At 38.7% G+C, this 23494-nt stretch overlaps 1 protein-coding gene across 13 annotated transcripts in view; it reads left to right on the top strand.

Moving 5' to 3' along the window:
• The window catches only part of FAM227B (family with sequence similarity 227 member B), a 195864-nt gene that overhangs the window by 154103 nt on the left and 18267 nt on the right, over positions 1-23494 (top strand). For 5 of the 13 annotated variants that reach the window (XM_057306161.1, XM_057306162.1, XM_057306167.1 and 2 more), the window contains one exon: positions 6738-9967. The exons of the other annotated variants lie outside the window; for them this stretch is intronic. In XM_057306161.1, the coding sequence (XP_057162144.1) occupies positions 6738-6929 (192 nt within the window). In that variant the 3' untranslated portion in view covers positions 6930-9967. Of the gene's footprint in view, positions 1-6737; positions 9968-23494 lie in introns of those variants that run through there. 13 annotated transcript variants of the gene reach the window in all.

The following is a 23494-nucleotide window of genomic DNA, read 5'->3' as shown; positions in this document are numbered from 1 at the left end:
TGGTTTTTGATTTCCTGGTTTATCAAATCATTCCTGAGCAGGATGGTTCTTAGTCTCCAAGTGTTTGAGTTTCTTCCAAATTTTTCCTTGTGGTTGAGTTCCAATTTCAAAGCGTTGTGGTCTGAGAATATGCAGGGAATAATTTCAGTCTTTTGTATCAGTTGAGACCTGTTTTGTGTCCCAGAACATGGTCTATTCTTAAGAATGTTCCATGGGCATTAGAATAGAATGAGTATTCTTTGGTTCTGGGGTGTAGTGTTCTCTATGTATCTATGAGGTCCAACTCGTCGAGTATGGAATTCACAGCCCTTGTTTCTTTGTCAATTTTTTGCATGGGTGTTCTGTTTCTGATAGTGGAGCGTTGAGGTCCCCTACTATTAACATATTTTTATCTATATGTCTCTTTATTCTGGTTAAGAGTTGGCTTGTGTATCTTGCTGCTCCCCTGTTGGGGGCATATATATTTATAATTGTCATATCCACTTGTTGGATACATCCTTTAAGAATAATATAATGCCCTTCTGTGTCTCTAACTATAGTCTTTAGTTTAAAATCCAATCTGTCTGATATGAGAATTGCTACTCCAGCTTTCTTTTGAGGTCCATTGGCATGAAAGATGGTATTCCATCCCTTTACTTTCAGTCTGAATGTATCTTTAGGTTCAAAATGAGTCTCTTGTAGACAGCAAATGGATGGGTCATGTCTTTTTATCCAATCTGCAACCCTGTGGCGTTATGGGAGCATTTAGGCCATTTACATTGAGACTGATTATTGAGAGATATGATTTTAATGATGCCATGTTGCCAGTACAGTCTTTGTTTCTATCGATTGTGAATTTCTGTTCTGTATCACTCTTGGGGCCTTTTTACCTTTATAGAACCCCCCTTAATATCTCCTGTAGGGCTGGTTTCGTGGTTATGAAATTGGTCAATGACTGGCAATTCTGGAAGGTTTTTATTTCTCCATCAATTCTGAATGACAGCCTTGCTGTATAAAGGATTCTTGGCTGCATGTTTTTCTCTGAAAGAGCTTTAAAAATGCTCCCCCAACCCTTTCTCTCATTCCAGGTCTGTGTAGACAGGTCTGACGTAATTCTGATACCTTTGCCTTGGTACTTGAGAAATTTCTTTGCCCTGGCCACTTTCAATACTGTATCCTTGGATCTAATATTTGTGAATTGCACTATATGTGACGTGGCGTAGGTATGTCATGGTTGAGCTTGGGATGGGTCCTCTCTGCCTCTTGGACATGAATGTTTGTTTCCCTCGCTAGATTAGGGAAGTTTTCAGCTACAATTTGTTCAAATATCTCCTCTAGACCTCTGTTTTTCTCCACCCCCTCGGGGATGCCGTTGATTCTGACATTGGAACGTTTCATTGAGTCAGTAATCTCCCGTAACCTACATTCTTGGGCGTGGATTTTTTTAAGTCCGGATTCTATTTTAGCTTTGTCTTCTACTAACCCATCCTCCAATTCACTGATATGTTCTTCTGCCTCATTCACCCTGGCCGTCAGAGCCTCTAGTTTTGACTGCATTTGGCTCATAGAATTTTTAATTTCTGCCAGATTCACTCTCATTTCCGCCCTTAGAGATTCTATATTCTCATTAACATTTTCGTTAATACTTTTTTCAAGTCTACACATCATCTTGACCATTGTTACTCTGAATTCCATTTGTGATAATTTGGTTATATCCATATCCATTAGTTCTGTGGCAGAGGCCACAGACTCATTGTCTTTTCTTTGCTGGGGGGATTTCTCCTTCTCGTCATTCTGATGAGGAGAGGTTGTGGGGTTGTCCAGAGCCCAAACTATTGACCGGGACCCAGGTGATGCGCCCTTGTTTTATAGGGATCTTAGGGATGTGGGCTTCTTGATTTTTCAGCCTGCCTTCTGGGGGAGGGGCCTGCCGTGCTGATACTTAGGCAACCCTGTTTGGGTAGAGTCTCTGTGTCCCCTGGGAGGGGTGATGGGGATGGGTACACTGTGAGCCGGTACTTCCAGGCTTTTGTTCTCTGGCAGCTTTCCCTGGCGGTTTGCTGTGCCTCTTCTGAGAGTCAGAGCAGCAGCGGCCGAATCTCAGCCTCTGTCTCAGAACAGAGGGATCGCGGACCGTTCTCCACTGATGTTCTGGCCACTTTAACTCTGTTTCTGTTGGTGCTGCTCAACCCTGCAGCGTCCCGGAATGTGCACCCCACACCCGGAGTCCCAGCCCTCACTTCCAGGGCCTGCCGTCTCTGTCCTTTGTGTTTCTAACACCGCCAGCCGCCCCCGTGCTCCCGGATCTCCCGGTCTCAGTCTGGATCCCGTGAGCACACCAGGATTCCGGAGTTCCGTGAGAAGTCTGGTGGCGCGCGCTCCCGGCTCACGGTCTCAGTCCGCTCTCTCGCGGGTGCCGTCCCCGAGTCCGCCTGCTCCCCCGTGCAGGTGGCTACCGCTTCCCGGCGCCCGAATGTGGCGGCTCCCTCCCCCTTCCGTTTATCTTCCGATATCTGTGCTTGGTTTCACGGCTCCCCGCTTCGTACCTCAATACTCAGCGCTGGAGATGTTCATTTGTAGAGATCCAGGTGTATCTTCCTGCATCTCAGGCTGATTCCGTGGATGTTCAGGATGGTCTGGTACCTATCCAACTCGACTCAGGGGACCGGCTGAAAAAGGGGTCCCCTACTCCTCCGCCATCTTAACTCCAAACCCATTATTATATTTCTGACATATATTTTAGAAGAATTTAATGATCAAAAGTGATTTATTGGAGAGGATAATCTTAATGCTAAAAAGTCTTTTTTTTTTTAATATCCTCATCTCTAAAGAAAAAAAAATAGCATTCATCTTTTCTCACACTTCTGGCACTGCTTGTCCTTGGGTTGATAAACAAACATGGCTCTGATCTCAATAAGTTCTAGTCAAGGTTGCAGGGAAAACTTCATAAGTGTTTTCATCAATGGCTGACCTGTCCCTATCTCTTAAGCCATGAGCCTGGGATAACTAGCCATATGTAGATACTATTACTGATAAGTTTCAGTTACTTAGTTTTTCCATGTTTCTGATGGTGCCTCCCTATTAGAGATCGTTATTGACTTTTCCATCTTGTGTTGCTTTAGCCAAGATTTGATGAGGTTACTGGCTTGATATTCTGAATTTTATCTCTTGTTAAGACAATTAGGTTTTAAATTTGTTGCAGTCTTTATTGCTAAAATTTTGTCTGAATTATCTATTCAAGTCTGACCATAAATTTTATGTTATGCCTATATAAAAACCACTTTCTGAAGTCAGTATTTATATATTTCCTGATCTTTAATAATACAGACATATAGAATGTTTTCCAGCATTTACAGTGCTTCCAAGGATGGTTTGTAAGTACTTAAAATAGAAACTAGTGATCTCTAGAAGTCAATTTGTGATCAATGATGATATCACACCATTGGGGGCAAGGGGCATGTACAATATTGCTGGATTTAGAAATCAGGAAATGTAATAGAAATTGTATATCTGATCTTCAGCACTCACTAAAAATGGCCCTTTATATCCTGTTTACAAATTGAAGAAATATGGACAGGTGGATTTATAACTGACTGAACAACCTTTTTCAGATGGCACTGTTAAAAGATGGAAAGCAAATTGCAGATACATTTTTGGTAATGCATCACATCACTGGCCCTGTCCTATGTAGATTATTTTTATCAACAACTTGGATAAAAATATGGTTGCCATTTTCATTAGATATGTAGATGTCATAAACCTTGGAAAAACTACAAATACATTGGATGATCAAAAGTTTACAACAATCGAGGCCTGGCTATCAAGTATCTTAGAAGATAAACTTTTATTATGGAAAAAGCATTAAGGTCCAAAATTACGGCTGCACAAGTATAGGATAATAAAGCCATGGTTAGAGGCATCTGAAAAGATTTGGGAATTGTCTTTTATAGTAAGCTCTGTATGTATCAACAGAGAATGTTGTTGGCCCCCAAATCTACTGCGTTGTTGAGCTATTTAAACAGACATGTGAGATCTACTCTATGCTGATTAAACAATTGTATATTATGTTCATTTTGGCGCTCCACATTGTGAAAGGGTGTAGACAAACAGAAATGTTCTGAATAGAAAATAATCAAGATGATGAAGGGCTTTGAAACCATATTTTTTGAGCAATCGCCAAAATATTTAAAGGCATTTCCACTAGAAAAGACTCTGGTGGCCATAATAACTGTTTTCAGGTATGTGGAGAGCTACTCTAGGAAAGCAGAATTAGGCTTCTTCTGTGTGGCTCAAAAATTTCTTTTAGCGATACAGACCACAAAGTTTTTATGTTTACCCATAAGTGAAAGCTATGGGAAGACTGTTTTCAGTTCGACATAAAGAATTTTCTGAGCACGGTGGTTGTCCAGATGCTGAATGGGTGCCTGTGGCTGCCCAGTGCCATTATGAGCATTGGCAGGACGCACATGCAAACCTCAAAAATCAAAGTTTCGCTTTCTAGTCAGCGTCAGCAATTATCCTTTAATAAATTAACCAAAAAAATTAAACACGAAAATCATCCCTTGGACTTTCTAGCTCATCTCTTGTGATGCTTCCAAAGTTTATAGGATTGCTTGGTTCTCAAATTTAGTACCAGGTTGACTCTTGGCTATGAAAGTCTTGTTTCATGGAATCTTTAAGTTTTCTGATAATATTCTGCCATTGTCTTTTGTGGGGTAGATGGAAGCAATAGAGCTTCTGCTAATTGTTTTGGGTATTTGGAATATCTCTAGCAAGAGTTATTTGGGCAACTTCAAACCTTCCACTTTAAAGTATCTAGTAAAATGGCTAAGGCTTCACCAAACACTGGATATGCATTTAACACATAGTTCTGCTCTTGTCACGTTGAACTACCCTTTAAAAATCAGGGGCCATTATAGAGGAAGGAGCAGGTATTAACTGAGGTTTTCCTATTTTAAAAAATGGATAATTGCAGAAAAATAACAGAAATGTAGGTTCTGTCTAACAATAGCCAAGGCAGAAGCCAGAAGGGTCATAAAACATCTTTCTAGACAGGCAGTATTTCCTTTTAATCTAGAAAAAGCTTGATCTGGTTTTGCATGCAATTTAAAGATTATTCAGCCATCAAAAAGAATGAAATCTTGCCATCTGCAGTGACGTGGATAGAACTAGAGTGTATTATGCTAAGTGAAATAAGCCAGTCAGAGAAAGACAAATACCATGTGATTTCACTCATATGTGGAATTTAAGAAACAAAACAGATGAACATAGGGGAAAGGAAGGAAAAATAAAATAAGAGGAAAACAGAGAGGGAGGCAAATCATAAGACTATAGGAAATAAACAGGGTTGCTGGAGGGGAGGTGGGAGGGGCGATGGGGTAACTAGGTGATGGGCATTAAGGAGGGCACTTGTTATGAGCACTGGATGTTGTATGCAACGGGGATGAATCACTAAATTCTGCCTTTCAAACTAATAATACAGTATATGTTAATTAAATTGAATTTAAATAAAAAACTTTTTTTAAAGAGAAAAGAGGAAAAAAAGATCAGGCTAGATATAACCTAATATGAATTTTCATGGAAGATTGAGATGGAGTAAATTATTTACATAATAGAAAATATGTCTGATTTTGACATTGAGTTTTCACCATCAAAGAATTGCTTTGGATTATGATAGTTCTACTGTTCAAAATAATTATGCAGCATTTCTGAAGGAAAGCAATGAAAAAGAAACACAAAGAGAACTTTTATGTATCAGTAAAAGCAAATGAGAATAAAATTTTATTTCCTCACAGGAAGTGGAAATAATAAATCTCTCATCCACACATTACAAAAATAGAGGAAAGACTTAATATATGAGTAGTTGCTATACTGACCTTGTATCCCACAAGAAGTCAGTAATAGAATCTTGGAACAATTCTATTCATGGTCACTTTCCCTGAGAGAGAATTCATGGTTGACAGTTTTTCCATCAGCACTTTGGTTACATTATCCACCTGCCTTCTGGCTTCCTTTGTTCTGATAAAAATTCAGCTTTTAATCCTATTGGGGTTCTCGTATATGTTGTTTTTCTCTTGCTGCTTTTGAGATTTTTCTTTTTGTTTTGGTCTTTCAACACTTTGAGTATGATATGTCTAGGTGAGTATTTTTCTACTTGGAGTTAAGCTTCTTGGATATGTTTTCCACAAATGTTTGGAGGTTTTGGTCATGTTTTTCTTCACATTTTTTCCTGTCCCTTTTTCTGGAGCTCTGTTCATTTTCTTCTTTCTTTTTTCTTTCTGTTCTACAGACAGAATAATCTCTATTGACCTATCTATCGAGCTGATAAATAAGAACGCCAGAAGGGCCTTACTGCATGAACTCATAGATTCATACTGTAGTAAATTTCTTTAATTAAGAAGATGCTTGGGGTGCCTGGGTGGCTCAGTCAGTTAAGCATCTGACTCTTGATTTTGGCTCAAGTCATGATCTCGGGGTCCTGAGATGGAGCCCCCCTGTGGGGCTCCCCACTCAGCAGGGAGCCTGCTTGGGATTCTGTCTCCTTCTCTCTCTCTGCCCCTCCCGCTTGTGCGCTCTCTCTCTCTCTCTAAAGTAAATAATATATTTTTTAAAAAGATGCTATAAGAGTTTCTTTTTATTTATTTTAATATACCAGAGAGTAACTTTATTTATAGTTACAATGCAGTTATATTTATTTACAGTTCTTTAAAAACACATAAAAGTAATAATTTACTTGATTTTTTTTCTTCCCTTTACAGTCCCATTATATTAGCCCTGGTCCAGAGTTTAACCGTGTGCTCTTCAATTTTGGAGGTCAGAGTCCACTGATTTTATATTACCTTAAGATGCATGAGTTAGCTGGTATTTCCAAAGCCCCTAGACAAACCAAGATCAAACTTACTGAAATATTGCGAGAACCATATCCTTTTTTAAGCTTTGCTTTAATGTGATCTATTTCTAAAATGTTCAAAACTTTTTACTAAATGTCACAATCAAGAAAAAAGTTTAATGCATTTTTTAACCAGTGTTTTTTTACTTAGCATTTACTTATATTCAAAACTTTCACAGCATGTTTAGCTAAAGTATTTTCTCTTTTAGGTCTAAGCGTGTGATTTTGCATGCAAGAGAAGTTAAAAAACATAAAACCCGGGAACTGGTATACGTAGCTCTTTAGTAAAAGACTTTTACTGTTCAGGGTTCAGTTTAAAGCACTTGTCAGACTGTGGAGCATGGGCTTCTAGGCTTCTCCAGAGGAAAGTTTCAAACATGTTTTAGCTGTGTAATTCTTTTTTCCGATGAAAATTTGTCAGAAAGGTTAATTATGTAAAATATAATAGAAATGAAATTGGAGCTCTTTCATTGCAGCAGGGGTGAGGGGCCCAGAGTTCTGTACGCTTCTACTCGTCTACCCCCTCCGCATAACCCATGCCAGCCCAGCCCCCACTGGGCCCTTGGATAAACCCCAAAGGGATCTAGGATCCTGGTCTCCAAACTGAAGTGGATACAGCTCTGGATAGAAAAATATATGTATATATCAAAACTCTTATTTATATCTATTTCTATCTTTAAAGACAAAAAAACTTAAACTTTACTAATATTTAGTAAGTGAGTACCTTCTTCACTCAGCTGAAGGATAATGATGGTATCTTTGCTCTTGTGTTGTTTTCTGGGTATCATGTGTTGCTGTTTTCCTTGGGTAAACAGATTTAGGTAACAGATTTTGGGTAAGCAGATTTATAGATTACATCATCTGGTTTAACTAAGGTAATACTCACAAGTGGACCAGTAGCTTTAAAAGGCTCTTGGAAAGAAACTTTAGATTGATGATAATATTTTTTTAAAAATAAGGAAAATGCCATAATGATTTTTCTCCTACTCCTTGAAGGAGATCCTTCTCGGCCCGCTAAGAAATGAAATTAATGGGGCACCTGGGTGCCTCAGTCAGTTAAGTGTCAGACTCTTGATTTTCAGCTCAAGTCATCTTGATTTCCCCTCAGGTTATGATCTCAGGGTCATGGGATTGAGCCCTGCGATAGGCTCTGCACTGGGTATGGGGCCTGCTTAAGATTCTTTCCCTCTCCCTCTGCCCCTATTTCCCCCACCCCTTTTTCTGTCTCAAGAAAAGGAAACGAAATGAAATAAATGACAAACCAATCAATTCTGCCAAGATGTAGGCTAAAAAAACAATAACTTTCAAAATGACTATTTGAAATGTGGATATACATAATTATTATAAACAATCAAGCACTAAGTATATGTTATGCTTTTCAGTATCAGCAAATGATTGTATAATGCCAGTTTAATTTGCAAGGCATTTATAAACCAACTATGTAGCTATCAATTCTCTACAATTGAGGATAAAAGACTTAGTATGCCATTAATAAATGTAATATTAAATTTTATTTTTTAAAATATTTTATCTCACTGTTTTCTATTTATAGACTGCATCTTTTATAATATGTATAATAGATTAATACAGATCGATATTACATAATTCATAAATTTAAAATTATACCTATATGGAAGTATGCTCACATAGCTTTTACTCATGGGATATATGATCAAAATCTGCTCTACCAGAGTCTCAGGACTCTTTCTAGGACACTTCCTCTCCCACATGTCAGTCAAGACAACCTCCAGTGCCTCACTAACCATATGTACATGGAATTAACTTGGATAGCTCTGAAACAAAAGGAGAAAGGCAAACTCCAGGGCTAAATCAGTCTGTTCAGGGACTTGTAAATTAAGTAATGATCCAAGGATTATCATCAACCTTGGGTTAGTCCAAAACAAAAATTTTAAATGTTTAGAAGTGAAATTTGAAAGGCTGTAGAACCATTCATAATAAATTGCTTTTAAGTAATTTTAATTATAATTATAAAAATGTTAGTCTTTGTGTTTACATTTCTGATAGGCATGGATTTGTCCAATGGCTATGCGAGGCTTTGTACCAGTCATTTACTGAGAATGTAGGGAGAGTGTGAGCATGTGTAGGGGTGGGGAGAGGAGGAAATGGATATCTAAAGCATGAAACCTATTAAGAGAGCATCTCATTCCATAACTATGTGAGAGAAATCATCCTTTGGAAAGTAAATGGAGCTTTCTGTGGTGCTTTTTGAGCTTGTAAAATGTAATGACCCCAATAAGAAAAAATATCCCTAGACCTAATGATGAACAAAATGAACATGATTCTTCGTTTCCATCAGCACATGGCAACTTCTCAAAGCAGGTATTGAACCCCCTGTGTATTATCACAGAAATGACCGCAGTCCTGCAGCAGTGGGCGTATCACAGCCACTTTACGCATAAGGAAACCAAAGCACAAAGAGTAATGATTTCCCAGGTGATTCATGCAGCAGAGAGAGCACCAGAATCTTCCACCATTTTCTGAGCTATGCCTGCTTTCCTGACATGGTGATCTAGGCTAGAATTCTGAGTGTGATACGAATGGCTGGTGGCCGAGCCCAGTAATGTTTTCTCCAAAATAATGATAGCTGCTCATGGAATTTCTGTCCAGACTTCCCATACTTATATGCAATGATTCTACAATCATTGAATTTTTCTCTCTCTCACTCAAATTTTACTTTGAAGCCATTCAGAATATAGAACATTTTTAATAGTTTTCCATGAGCTTATTGGAGTCCTGTAGCTTTCCTGAAGTGGAAAGATAATACTTTACAGTGAGTACATCTATGCAGAGTGAGGGAGTACAAAGAAAGTAGAGAAGGCAGAGAAGGAGATAAATAATAACAGAAAGATAAACATAACTCATTATTTTTGACGTAGGCAGACTCTAAGATGGGCCCCAATGATCCCCACCTTCTGGTGTCATAATTCAATTCCCTTCCATTGAGTGTGGGCTGAACCTATCACTTCCGTCTAACAAATGGGATATGGCTAACATAATGGTATATCACTTCTCAGATTCATTTGCAAAAAGACTGACCTCAGTCCTGCCTGAACTCTCTTGCTCACCCACTCAGAGCCCTGAGGCAGGGCGGGGCGAGGGGGGGGGCCAGCTACCATGTTGTGAGCTGCTGTGTGGGGAAGCCCACATGGTGGGGAAATGAGGAACGCCTCCAGCCAACAGCCAGTAAGAAACTGAGACCTTTAGTCTAACAATCCACGAGGAAATAAATCTTGGTAATCAATAGGTAACTCAACAATGTTTGAGCAAAAGTCTGATGTAGATGAATCTCTTCAACAAATTCAAATATTTATCACATTGTAGTGTAAAGTTCACTTGTTTTTCTCACTCAGTAGAGAACAAAGAATCGTTTGCCTCTGTATCCCTGACATGGGAAAAAAGTATCTAGCATACAATACATGTTCAATAAATGTCTGATGGGTGAGTATAGTATGGTTTTATATGAAGATAAGGTCAAATTTCATTTTATTTTTCAAGAAAATTGACATTAAAGTTAAGAAAACTGAAGGACAGGGATAGGGATAGAAATTTGGGAGTTACTGGTACAAAGTTCATCTTTGTAGTCATATCAAAATGATGTTTTAACAAATTTAATGAACAGTTACTGTGTACCAAGCACTCTTTTAAGTACTTTACATTTATTAATTCATTCCATTCTCATGTCAACTTCCGAGATAGATACTATTATTGTCTCTATTTTAAGATAAATAAACTGAGGCACAGGAAGCATAACTTGCTAAGTGATGGCACTTGGAGTCTATCCTTGGTAGTCTGGTTTCATGGCCAATACACTCGCACTCTGGTACTTAATTGTCTAGCCGGGAGAACTGTGTAGTTCCGAAAGAAGATAAAAGTATATTCTAGTTTTCTAAGGATAATCACAGTTATGGTTTGGGGCAAGGATGGTAAGAGGCAGAGAAGTCAACAGAGGACAAAAAAGAAAGGATGCCATGGTGATGTTCCTAATATTTTAGAATAGTTATTTGAAACTTCTACAGTTGATTCTGTATTAAGTTACTTTATAAGTTTTTCCCCAGACCTGTAACATTGCATGACCATGCACAATATAGTTCAAAATCCTGTAAGTTATTTACTGAGAGATTTTTCTGATATACTTTCTTTCTTTTTTTTTTTTTTTTTTTTTGGAGATTTGAATACTCTTCTTTTAATCATTGATAAAACAAGCAGACAGAAAATCAATAAGGCTACAGGAAATTCAAGTAGCGCTGTCAACCAGGTTGACTTGATTGACATTTATAAAAACATACTACCTAACAACAGAATCATATTCTTAATTTTCTTAATCTTAAAAAACATTCTTTTTTTACGTTCAGTTAGCCAACATATAGTACATCATGAGTTTCAGATGTAGTGTTCAGCGATTCATTAGTTGTGTATAACACCCAGTGCTCATCAAAGCACGTGCCCTCCTTAATAGCCATCACCCAGTTACCCCATCCTGCCACCCCCCTCCCTTCTGTACCCCTCAGTTTGTTTTCTGGAGTCCAGAGTCTCTCATGGTTTGTCTCCCTTTCTGATTTCTTCTTATTCAGTTTTCCCTCCCTTCCCCTGTGGTCCTTTGAGCTGTTCCTTATGTTCCACATTATGAGTGAAACCATGATAATTGTCTTTCTCTGCTTGACTTACTTTCTCTTACTTCACTTAGCATAATTCCCTCCAGTTACATCCATGTTGATGCAAATGGTGGGTATTCAGCCATCAGAAAGGATGAATGCCCACCATTTGCATCTGATATACTTTCTTTTTTATTATTATTCTGATATGTTGTCACCATACAGTAGTACATCATTAGTTTTTGAGGTAGTGTTCCATGATTCATTGTTGCATATAACACCCAGTACTCCATGCAATATGTGCCCTCCTTAATACCCTTCACCGGGCTAGACCATCCCCGTACCCTCCTCCCCTCCAAAACCCTCAGTTTGTTTCCCTGGAGTCCATAGTCTCTCGTGGTTCATTTCCCCCTCTGTTTACCCCCTCTTCATTTTTCCCTTCCTTCTCCTAATGATCTCCCTGCTATTACTTATGTTCCACAAATGAATGAAGCCATATGATAATTGTCTTTCTCTGCTTGACTTATTTCACTTAGCATAATCTCCTCCAGTCCCATCCAAATAATTCCCTTAGCATAATTCCCTCCAGTTACATCCATGTTGATGCAAATGTTGGGTAATCGTTCTTTCTGATGGCTGAGTAATATTCCATTGTGTATATGGACCACATCTTATTTATCCATTCGTCTGTTGAAGGGCATCTCGGCTCCTTCCACCGTTTGGTTATTGTGGACAATGCTGCTATGAACATTGGGATGGATATGGCCCTTCTTTTCACTACATCTGTATCTTTAGGGTAAATACCCAGTAGTGCAATTGCTGGTTCATAGGGTAGCTCTATTTTTAACTTTTTGAGGGACCTCCAGACTGTTTTCCAAAGTGGCTGTACCAACTTGCATTCCCACCAACAGTATAAGAGGGATCCCCTTTTTCCACATCCTGTCCAACATTTGTTTTTTGCCTTGTCAATTTTTGCCATTCTAACTGGTGTAAGATAGTATTTCAATGTGGTTTTGATTTGAATTTCCTGGATGGCTAATGATGTTGAACATTTTTTCATGTGTCCATTAGCCATTCGTATGTCTTCATTGGAAAAGTGTCTGTTCATGTCTTCTGCCCGTATTTTGATTTGATTATTTGTTTCTTGGGTATTGAGTTTGAGAAGTTCTTTATAGATCTTGGATACCAGCCTTTTATCTGTAGTGTCATTTGCAAATATCTTCTCCCATTCCATGGGCTGCCTCTTTGTTTTGTTGACTGTTTCCTTTGCTGTGCAGAAGATTTTTATCTTGATGAAGTCCCAAAAGTTCATTTTTGCTTTTGTTTCCCTTGCATTTGGAGACGTCTCATGAAAGAAGTTGCTGTGGCCAGTGTCAAAGAGGTTGCAGCCTATGTTCTCCTCTATGATTTTGTTGGATTCCTGTCTCACATCAAGGTCTTTCATCCATTTGGAGTTTATCTTTGTGTATGGTGTGAGAGAATGGTCAAGTTTCATTCTTCTGTATATAGCTGTCCAATTTTCCCAGCACAATTTATTGAAGAGACTGTCTTTTTTCCATTGGATGTTTTTTCCTGCTTTGTCAAAGATTAGTTGACCATAGAGTCGAGGGTCCATTTCTGGAATCTCTATTCTGTTCCATTGGTCTGTGTGTCTGTTTTTGTGCCAGTACCATGCTGTCTTGGTAATCACAGCTTTGTAGTACAGCTTGAAATCAGGCAACGTGATTTCCCCACCCTTGTTTTTCTTTTTCAACATTTCCTTGGTGATTCGGGGTCTTTTCTGGTTCCACACAAATTTTAGGATTGTTTGTTCCAGCGCTTTGAAAAATGTCATTGGTATTTTGATCAGGATGGCATTGAAAGTGTATATTGCTCTGGGTAGCATAGACATTTTAACTATGTTTATTCTTCCGATCCATGAGCATGAAATGTTTTTCCCTTTTTGTGTCTTCTTCAGAGTCTTTCATCGGTGTTCTGTAGTTGCTTTACCTCTCTCCGAGATATCTTATGGTTTTTGGTGCTATTGTAAATGGAATCAATTCCCTAATTTCTCTTTCTTCAGTCTCATTGTTAGTGTAGAGAAATGCAACTGATTTCTGTGCATTGATTTTGTATCCCGCCATGTTACTGAATTGTTGTATGAGTTCTAGTAATTTGGGGGTGGAGTCTTTTGGGTTTTCCACATAAAGTTCATCTGATATACTTTCTTAAGCTCAAATACAGAACAATATCAGATCACTATGCAATTTTTAAATCAGAGTTTTGTGAAACAGATACATTTAAAATAAATTTAACCTTATAGGTAATATTTCCTTTGATTTGGAGTGACTTGCCAAAGTCATAAGAGGAGAGGGAAGATTGCTTTATTGTCAATGTTTTAGAATTCATATATAAATACTGAGAAGACTGGAGATGCTTGTGGAAAGGAGGAGGAAAGGGAACAAATGTAATTGTACTTCACGGGGTGCTCATGATTCTGACAGGATTTTTAATGTACATCCATAAGGAAAATAATAAACTTTTTTGCTAATGTATATTAAACAATTATTAGAAAATTTGAATATCTTTTATGAACTATCTTTGAATATTTTTTTAAACTTGATCACTTAGTATTAGAGTTAGGAGTAAAACAACAAAAAATTTTACTTCAAGGACTTCGGAACTGAATATGTAATGTGTCTTTAAATTGTATAGAATCACGTGCAACATATATTTGGAGCACTTACTTTTCCCTTCTCACATCATCTGTGTTTTTATACATCACCTCATCCTTTAATGTGCTGGAGTAGACTAACAAAAAAATACCTGAATGTCTGATATTTTTTTCCACGTGAAACACAAATTATTTTTTTACAAGATAAAGAAAACTCAGGAACACAGTGTTGGTGTAGTTGGTGTAGTCTGTGTCTCATTCCATTAAAAAGGAATGTCCAGAGGCTGTATCTATGTGTGGGTCCTGTTAAAAAGAAAGGTCAATAGACTGTAGTATCTGTATTTCTAACATGAATTTAGAAGGTTCACATTTTGTTGCAATTTAGAGAAAAAATCTGAACTCAGTGCAGTATCATAAAGAGTGCATTGTGTTACTACAACGACATGCTCCAACCTTCACATGTGACAAACTTATTAACATGTAAAAACTGTCCAGGGGCGGATCTACAATTGAAAATAATGTGGGATATAGCAAGACTTAAACCAACATAAAAATAAAAACCGTACAAAGAAATCATCTGTTGTGAATTATCTGTGATGTGGGAGAAGCAAGTAGTCAACAGTGGAAAAAAAAGGAAAGGGAGAAACGCTGAGATTCAAGAAAGGTCATCAGCTCTGTATAACACTTGATCTTCACACACTAAGAATCCAGTGGGAAACTCTTTAGAGCCATGTTCAACTTCTTTTCACTTTTATTTATAAAAACATTTCCAATAATCTTTGTCACATGTGCATACATAGATTTTTTCCTCTTTAATATGTAAATAACAACTTGCCAGTTGTTACTAAAATTATTATCAAATACATTTTTCATTTCAAGTCACTGGCATTTCAAGTAATTAACATATACTAAGGATTTGGTAATCACATTTTCAAAGGAATAAATTAGCTAAAAGACAAATGTTCGAAAAAACCTCTAATCCAGAACCTTCCCACCTAGTTATTTTTCTAGTAAAGATAAGATAAAATACTTTTTTCCCTCAGTCCTTCTAGAATTATCAGGGTGAAATGGATAGGAAGGCCTACACTGCTACAAAGTTTGTTCCATTATTTATGAGATTATACCCTAAAAATTTAACCCTCACTTCCCTTTAGCTTCAAAACTAGGGGTGTGGATATGACAATATTATCTTTTAATGAGACCTTTCAGATAATAGAAACCACATGTTAGCTTCCTGGAATGGGAAGTTTTTTAAAAATACATATTTGTTGAAAACACCCAGCCCTCAAACCCTGTGGCAACACAGACACACTCCACCAAAACATGATGGAGGACTGATCGTTCCTCTAGTTGTCTGTAAAGTGGAAGAACAGGGACAAGGTATTCCAAGGTTGGGGAAAGGAAGAGAACGAAGGAGGGAGACAAGGGAGTAGAGAGGAGTCCCAAAACCCTTGGTTGCACTGAAGGAATCTCTAAAATTTACTCTAATTTGAGCCCAGATTTGAGCTTCTTCTCCATCTGTACCAAGCAGATGGATTGGACTAGATAAATTTCAAGTCTTCTTGAATCCTGACATTTATGATTCTGTTGGAGGAATTTGACTTTCCATGCTGTCAGTGGCTAAACTAGTAAACAGCTCAGTTTTTTTTTCCTGAAATGACAACATTCTCATTTTGTCAACTCACTGTCGAAAGGGGTTCTTTGGAGTATGCATTCTCATTCTCAGCTGTCAGCTTCCCTAAAAGGACACCAGAATAACCAGTTGACCAAGTAAAGCTAAGACAGAATATCAACTTAAAAGAACTTTAGTAGTGGCTCATAATGGGTAAATTCATCGATGATATTTATAGGGTTTTAGGGCCTAAGTTGGATGACTTGGAGTCAGGCTATGCAAGGCAGGGAATTACTTGGGATTGGGCAGTGTTTAATTGGCTTGGTGGGCCCAGTGAAGCAAGGGTCTTGACGTGAGTTTTGATGAGCAAGTTACTGTAACTGGGGCTCAAAGTCTTTTCTTTCAGGAGAAAGCATTTCCTGGAGCAAGTAGCTAAGGTATTTTCATTCTGATTCTCAGCATTATTAAATATAGGGATGAAAAAAAGTATGCATAGTCCCCAAACTTTTTGTTTGGAACAGCTTAATAAGACATTCGTTAATCATTTTTCTACCACCTCTTAACAACAACAGTTAGACATCTGTCTGCAAATAAGAGTGCCTTTATGGGGAACTGTGGGAGCAGCACCACTCACCAAGGGAACTAAGGGGAGTCTTACCCAGCTGTGCATCAGGTAATAGGCATACAGACCTCAGTTCTGGCTGCAGGCCCCATAGTGGCCTCTGAACCAACTCTGGCCCCCTACAGTCTGGGGACCCTGGGAAGACATCTCACAGACAACCACCTGTGGACAAGAGGGCCTTTGTGGAAGTCCAGTTTTCCAGTAGAGAAGTTCCAGCATTACAGGAAAAAAAAATTTTTTAATAAGTTTTTAATTTAGTTTTAATTACTTAATTTAGTTTTAATTACACACACACACACACACATATATGACACACTGGAGAGGGTAAGAACAGTTTGAGTTCACCCCTACCCCAAGGTGGCACAGCTTAAGGCCAAGAGAGATCCTCTCTGCCATGATATCTCACGTGGGAGAAAGTGAGAGCGTGTGAGTAAGCACTCAGCTTTCCTAATTGTGTGGGTTGCTGCCAGAAAGCCCATTTTTCTCTTACCCAATTTATCATTTATCACTGAATCATAAGCTACATGACTTGGGGAACAAGAAGAGACTGGAAGAGTGGCAGATTAGGACTCTCAGAGGGCGTTAAAGGGATACAGATTCTACTAACTGTCATAGACTCCCATCAAGAAGACTGCTGGGGACACATCACCCACAGATCTTCCCAACCAGCCCATGGGTAGACCACCCCTGCCCCCCCCACCCCCCAGTGCTCTTGTGCCTTACCCACACACACTCACACCCTGTGGACAGCTTCCTGTGCATGCTCCAAATGTCAGTGGTGAGAGCAAACTTTGGCAGATGCCTGGTGAGCACACACAGAAAACCTGTGCCAGCCCAAATCTGTGGTTCAGGGAGAGACCACAAACTCGAGCTTTAATCCACCTTTGGGAAAACAAAAGGAAGACTGTCAGCACTTGCCCTGGTATGCTACAGGATCAAGAGAAGGCATACAAGCTTAAGAATTCTGCCACAAGGGGGAGCAAGAAACATGGAGCGGCTGTATCCATAGAAGGTCTGAGAAAGCCTCAGAATCCCTAGCAGGGCTGATGGAAGGTATTTCTTTCCTGAAGGAAGTTAACAAAGACTAGAGGAGGTGACTGCTAATTGAAATGTGACGACAGCAACAAAAAATTTCAAGGTAGATGAAGAATCAGGGAAGCATGACATCATCATTAGCTCACAATAATCCTCCAATAACCAATCCCAAGGACATGGAGATCTTGATTTACCTGGTAAAGAATTCAAAATGCTGTTTTAAGGAAACTCAGTGAGCTACAAGAAAACACAGATAATTCAATGAAATCAAAAAAACAATACATGAATAAATGCAAAGTTTAACAAAGAGATAGAAATCATAAAAAAGAACTGAATAGAAATTCTAGAGCTGAAGATTATAATGATTGAAATGAAGAATGCAATACAGACCATCGATAACAGAATGCATCAGGCAAAGAAAGAATCTGTGAGGTAGAAGACAGGAATTTTAAAGTTATCCAGTCAGAGGAGAACAAAGAAGAAAGAAGAACAGTGAAGAAAGCCTGCTTGTTCTGTTTGATACTATCAAAAGAAATAATCTGAGAATTAATGGAGTTCCAGAAGAAGAGCAAGAGAAGGAAAAAGGGAGATTAATTAAAGAAAAAATGGCTGAGAACTTCCCAAATCTGGGGAGAGATTTGGATATCCAAGTTCATGAAGCTCATTGGTCACCAAACAAATTCAACTTAAAGAGATCTTCTCCGAGACACATCATTTTAAAACTGTCAAAAATCAAAAACAAAGAGAGAATCTTAAAAGCAGCAAGAGAAAGGAATCTAGTCACTTACAAGGGAACCTCCATAAGGCTGTCAGTGTATTTCTCAGCAGAAATTTTATAGGCCAGGAGAGAGTGGGGTAATATATCCAAGGTACTGAAAGAAAGAAAAAGCCAGCCAAGAATATCCAGCAAAGTTGTCCTTTAGAAATGAGAGACAGAGACTTTCCCAGACAAAGTTGAGGGAGTTCATCACTACTAGTCTTGCCTTATAAGAAATGCTAAAAGGAATTCCTCAAGATGAAATTAAAGAATGATAATTAGTAACATGAAAGCATATGAAAATATATAACACATTGGATGTATATTGTTTTTATACAGTGTTTTAATGGCATAAAAATAGACCCATAGGCCAATGGAATAGAATAGAGAGCCCAGAAATAAACCCTCACATATATGGTCAACTAATATTTGACAGGGGAGCCAAGAATATAGTCAGTGGGGGAAAGGTAAATGGTGTTGGGAAAAGTGGATAATCACATGCAGAAGAATGGAATTGGACCCTTATCTTACACCACTCACAAAAATTAACTCAAGATAGATTAAAGACTTAAACTTAAGATTTGAACTTGTAAAACTCCTGGAAGAAAACATAGGGAAAATGCTCCTTGATGTTGGTCTTGGTAACAATTTTTTGGATATGACACCAAAAGCACAAACTAAAAAGCATAAATTCTTACGTCAGACTATATTAAACTGAAAAGCTTCCGCACAGCAAAAGAAACCATCAACAAAATGAAAAGGCAACCTACAGAATAGGAGAAAATATTTTCATATCATATATATGGTAAGGGGTTAATATCAAAAATATATAAGAAACTCATATGACTCAATAGTAAAAAAAAAAAATCCAATTAAAAATGTGCATAGGAACTGAATAGACAGTTTTCCAAAGAAGACATACTGATGGCCAACAGGTACATGAAAAGGTGCTCAACATCACTCATCATCAGGGAAATACAAATCAAAACCACAGTGAGATATCACCTCACACCTGTCAGAATGGCTATTAACAAAATGACAAAATTTTACAATTAAGTGTTGGCTAGGATATGGAGAAAAGGAAACTCTCATGCACAGTTGGTGAAATATAAATTGTTGTAACCAATATGAAAAACAGTACGGAAGTTCCTTAAAAAGTTAAATATAGACAAATACCGTATGATTTCACTCATGTGGAATTTAAGAAACAAACAAATGAGCAAAGGGAAAAGAGAGAGGCAAACCAAGAAACAGACTCAACTAGTGAGAAGAAACTGATGGTTACCAGAAGGGAGGTGGGTGGGGGGATGGGTGAAATAGGTGATGGGGATGATGGAGGGCACTTGCAATGAGCACTGGGTGTTGTTTGGAAGTGTTGAATCACTATATTGTACACCTGAAACTAATATTACACTGTATGTTAACTGGAATTCAAATAAAAACTTTTTTAAAAAGTGAAGTATAGAGCTACCATATGACCCAGAAACCCTACTTCTAGGTATATAACCAAAAGAGACAAAAACAGGATCTCAAAGAGATATCTGTAGTCCTGTGTTCATTGCAGCCTTATTCACAATAGCCAAGATAAGGAAACAATCAAGTGTCCATCAGTGGATGAATGGATGAAGAAGATGGGTATATAGACAATGGATTATTCAGCCATAAGAAAGAAGGATATCTTACCATTTGCAATAACGTGAATGGACCTTGAGGACTTCATGCTAAGTGAAAGAAATCAGATAAAGACAAGTAGTGTATAATATTACTTATATATGAAATCTAAAAAAACCTGAACTCATAGAAACAGAAAGTAGAATAATGGTTGCAAGGGGCTGGAGGATGGGGGGGATAGGGAGATGCTGGTCAAAGGGTACAAACTTCCAGTTACAAGTTCTGGATATCTAATGTATAATGTGATTATAATTAACATATGGCATTATATACTTCAAAGTTGCTAAGAGAATAAATCTTAAACATCCTTACCACAAAAAAGAAATGGTAATCATGTGAGGTGATGGAGCTGTTAACTGATGGTACTATGGTAATTATTTCCCAGCACATAAGTGTATCAAATCAACATATTCATACACTTTAAACTTACACAATGTTACACGTTAACTACATCTCAATAAAGCCGGAAAAGGAAAAAGTTCTGGAACAGGAAAATATATATGGTGGATGCTCTGAATGCCCAGGTTTGCATCCAGAATAAGGGACTTATTTTTAGGCTGTGGGGGGTTACTATGGCAGAAAGCCCTCAGTTGCTAACACCTTACAAGGATTGCACCATTTAATGATAGCGGCCTCACTCAGTGTCCTGCCCTATGGCAGATTATATATATTTTTTTAAGTGGCCCCAACAGTATCTTCCTTCCTACACGCTGTTGTTACAATGTGACCTTGCCACTTGTCCCATCAAGAGGTAGCCCTTCTGTATTTGGGCAGACATTTATATCTTCCTCAACCAATGCAGTGTGACTTCTGAAGCTAGGTCATAAATGGCTTTACAGCTTCTGCTGTAATGCTCCGCCGTTACTCTTGGAATGCTCTCAGAAACATCTGCTCTGTGAGGAGGAAGTCAGACCACATGGAGAGGCCATGCTCCAGCTAGCAGCCAGAGCTGAGGCTGAGCCACAGTCATAATCAAACACCAGACATGTGAGGAAGCCTTTGAGATGGACTGCAACTACATGAGAGACCCCAACTAAAAGCCACTGAGCTGAGCCCAGTCAACACCCAAAACTATTGAGATAATAATAACAAATGGCAGTTATTGTTTTATGCCACTGAGTTTGGGGCTGTTTGTTATGCAGCAATACATAACTGTACCATGCCTCCTTTCAAAGGCAGCCCACATCCTTTGACTAATGTAATATATTAGTCGCTGAGGTTGGGGCCCCTTCTACCCCAACTCAGAATAATTCTGAGGGGTCATCCCAGCTTTGGAACTCCCTATAGGTCAGCTTAGACTTCCAGTGCGACTATTATCACAGTTCAAGCTCTCTCTCTGCTCAGTTTTACTTCCTTCCCTGGCAACCCAGAAATGTTAATCTCAAGAGCACTCCCTAATAAATCTTCTGCGCACTGATCTTCATTTCTTAGTCTGCTTCCAAAAGACCCACCTGGGATAGTATGTTTCTTCCCAGTATTACTTAACACAGGGGGAACAATATTGGCTTCAGTTCTCACCATTACAGCAAAAACAATCCATTGATTGTTCACTGTTTTTCTTCCAGATCCCCAGTAGTCCATGAAATTGAAGCAGAGAAAAAAAAAAATGTATGGGAATTACATTTTTAAAAAATTCAGCGTTGTACCTTGGGTCTCATTTGGAACTCCTGCTGCAAGAGCTTGGGCAGAATTGGCCAGATGTTTTCCCACTCTTCTAGATAGTTCTTTCTTCCTAAGGAAGGACTTTACCATGAGTGATTAAATGCTGAATTAGACTAACAGTCCCATATCTGGTAGTCATTTTTGCTTTGTCTAGAAGACATTTAAAACTCAAAATTTTGTGATCTATATAAGAATTGTGCAGCATGTGAGTGCCTACTGATACATAATGGCCTTGACAACGTGCTTTTAAGGGAAACGTGCAGTAGATTAGGACGTGTCTATCAGCAGTCTCTCCTTTTCACCTATTTATCTCTTGTCTTGCCCCTTGTCCGGCTTTCCTCTCCTGCCCCAATCCTGTTTTGGATTCTAGATGTGTGCCTGTTCTAATTATGATTTTCCAGATACTTCAGATCTTGCTTAAGTGTCTGATTCTGCCCCATTGCCTGAATATGCCTTCATTACCTGGTTCCAGACCCCAGACTGTTCCTTATGTCTTGTTTAACAAGAAAATCTATGTGCGAGGTGCTGTGCTAGGTGCTGAAGAGATGCCTGTCATCTCTGCTGTCAGGTAACTTATTGTCTACTGGATGACCTTGTCCACAAGCTTGTTGGCTTTACCCAAGATACAGCATTTTTCTAGCATTCCTCCCATGCTTACCTGAACAATTTCTGTTCTTCCCCATCCTCAATGTCTAAAAGCTACAGCACAGTGGCCTGTAAGAAAGATGACACCTTTAAATGTCCAAGAGAGCATACTTCCTTTGCCTGGAAAAGTATGCAGTCTTCAGTGAAATGGGTAATTTTTTGCTTATTGTGGAAGCAATCAGAGCAACATTTGAACGATAAATGACGTACTTAAGTATTGAACAAGGGTATGTTGAACAGAGACTTAGATGGAAGAAAATGGAAAGAAGGTTCACCAGGTAGCTCTTTTCCATGGAATGAGCACCGAAGGTGAGTCTGCTTCCTTTCTACAATTCCATTTATCTGTCTGCATAATCCAGTATTAAGACTTATGGAAATCCCACCGGAAGGGTGAAAAAGAAAGGGGGGAGTAGAATTGGGGAAAATGGAGTCAAAGAATGGAGCCAGAAGCATAGAAATGTGCTGAAGCAAAAGAGTCACCTATCAATGTCAATTTGACAGCCATCAAGGGTCACGGTAAGGGGCCAGTCAGCTCACTGTGTCTTTGGCTCCCATATCCTAGAGAGTACTGTTAGGGAAGGAAAAGACATACTCACCCTGAAGCAAATAAGAGAGAAGTTGCCCAAGTCTTGGGAATTATATAAGGCAGGGGCGCCTGGGTGGCTCAGTCTGTTGAGTGTCTGCCTTTGGCTCAGGTCATGATCCCAGGGTCCTGGGATTGAGCCCCGCATCAGGCTCCCTGCTCAGTGGGGAGCCTGTTTCTCCCTCTCTCCCTGCCCCTCTCCCTGCTCATGCTCTCTCTCTCAAATAAATACATAAAATCTTTTTAGAAAAACAAAGGAAAATAAGGAATTATATAAGGCAAAAGGTGCAAGAATTAATCAAGGTGAGAAAATGGACTCTGAAAAGGCAAAAGTCACAGCGCCCTCAGGGGCATTCTGAAGATAATTTATTTTCAAAGCTGGACCATTGGTTCTTACTCTGTATACTCAGTTTTGTGGAACTAGCCCATAAAGGATGGATTTCTTTTCCTCACTGTTCTTACGCCTTGATAACTTCTCCAAGTAAGAGTTAACAAACTGAGTAGTTTTGGCTAGATAAACATATAGTTAGAAAACCAAGAATAGATGCCCTTCAACAGATGACTGGATTAAGAAGCTGTGGTCCATATATACAATGGAATATTACTCAGCCATCAGAAAGAATGATTACACAACATTTGCAGCAACATGGACGGGACTGTAGGAGATCATGCTAAGCGAAATAAGTCAAGCAGAGAAAGACAATTATCATATGATTTCATCATTTATGGAACATAAGAAGTAGGAAGATCGGTAGGAGAAGAAAGGGAAGAAG

The sequence above is a fragment of the Ursus arctos genome, unplaced genomic scaffold (genome assembly GCF_023065955.2).
Source record: "Ursus arctos isolate Adak ecotype North America unplaced genomic scaffold, UrsArc2.0 scaffold_36, whole genome shotgun sequence".
Lineage (NCBI taxonomy): Eukaryota > Metazoa > Chordata > Mammalia > Carnivora > Ursidae > Ursus > Ursus arctos.
The sequence above is the reverse complement of the archived record's forward strand: the minus strand, read 5'-3'. Positions and strand labels throughout refer to the sequence as shown.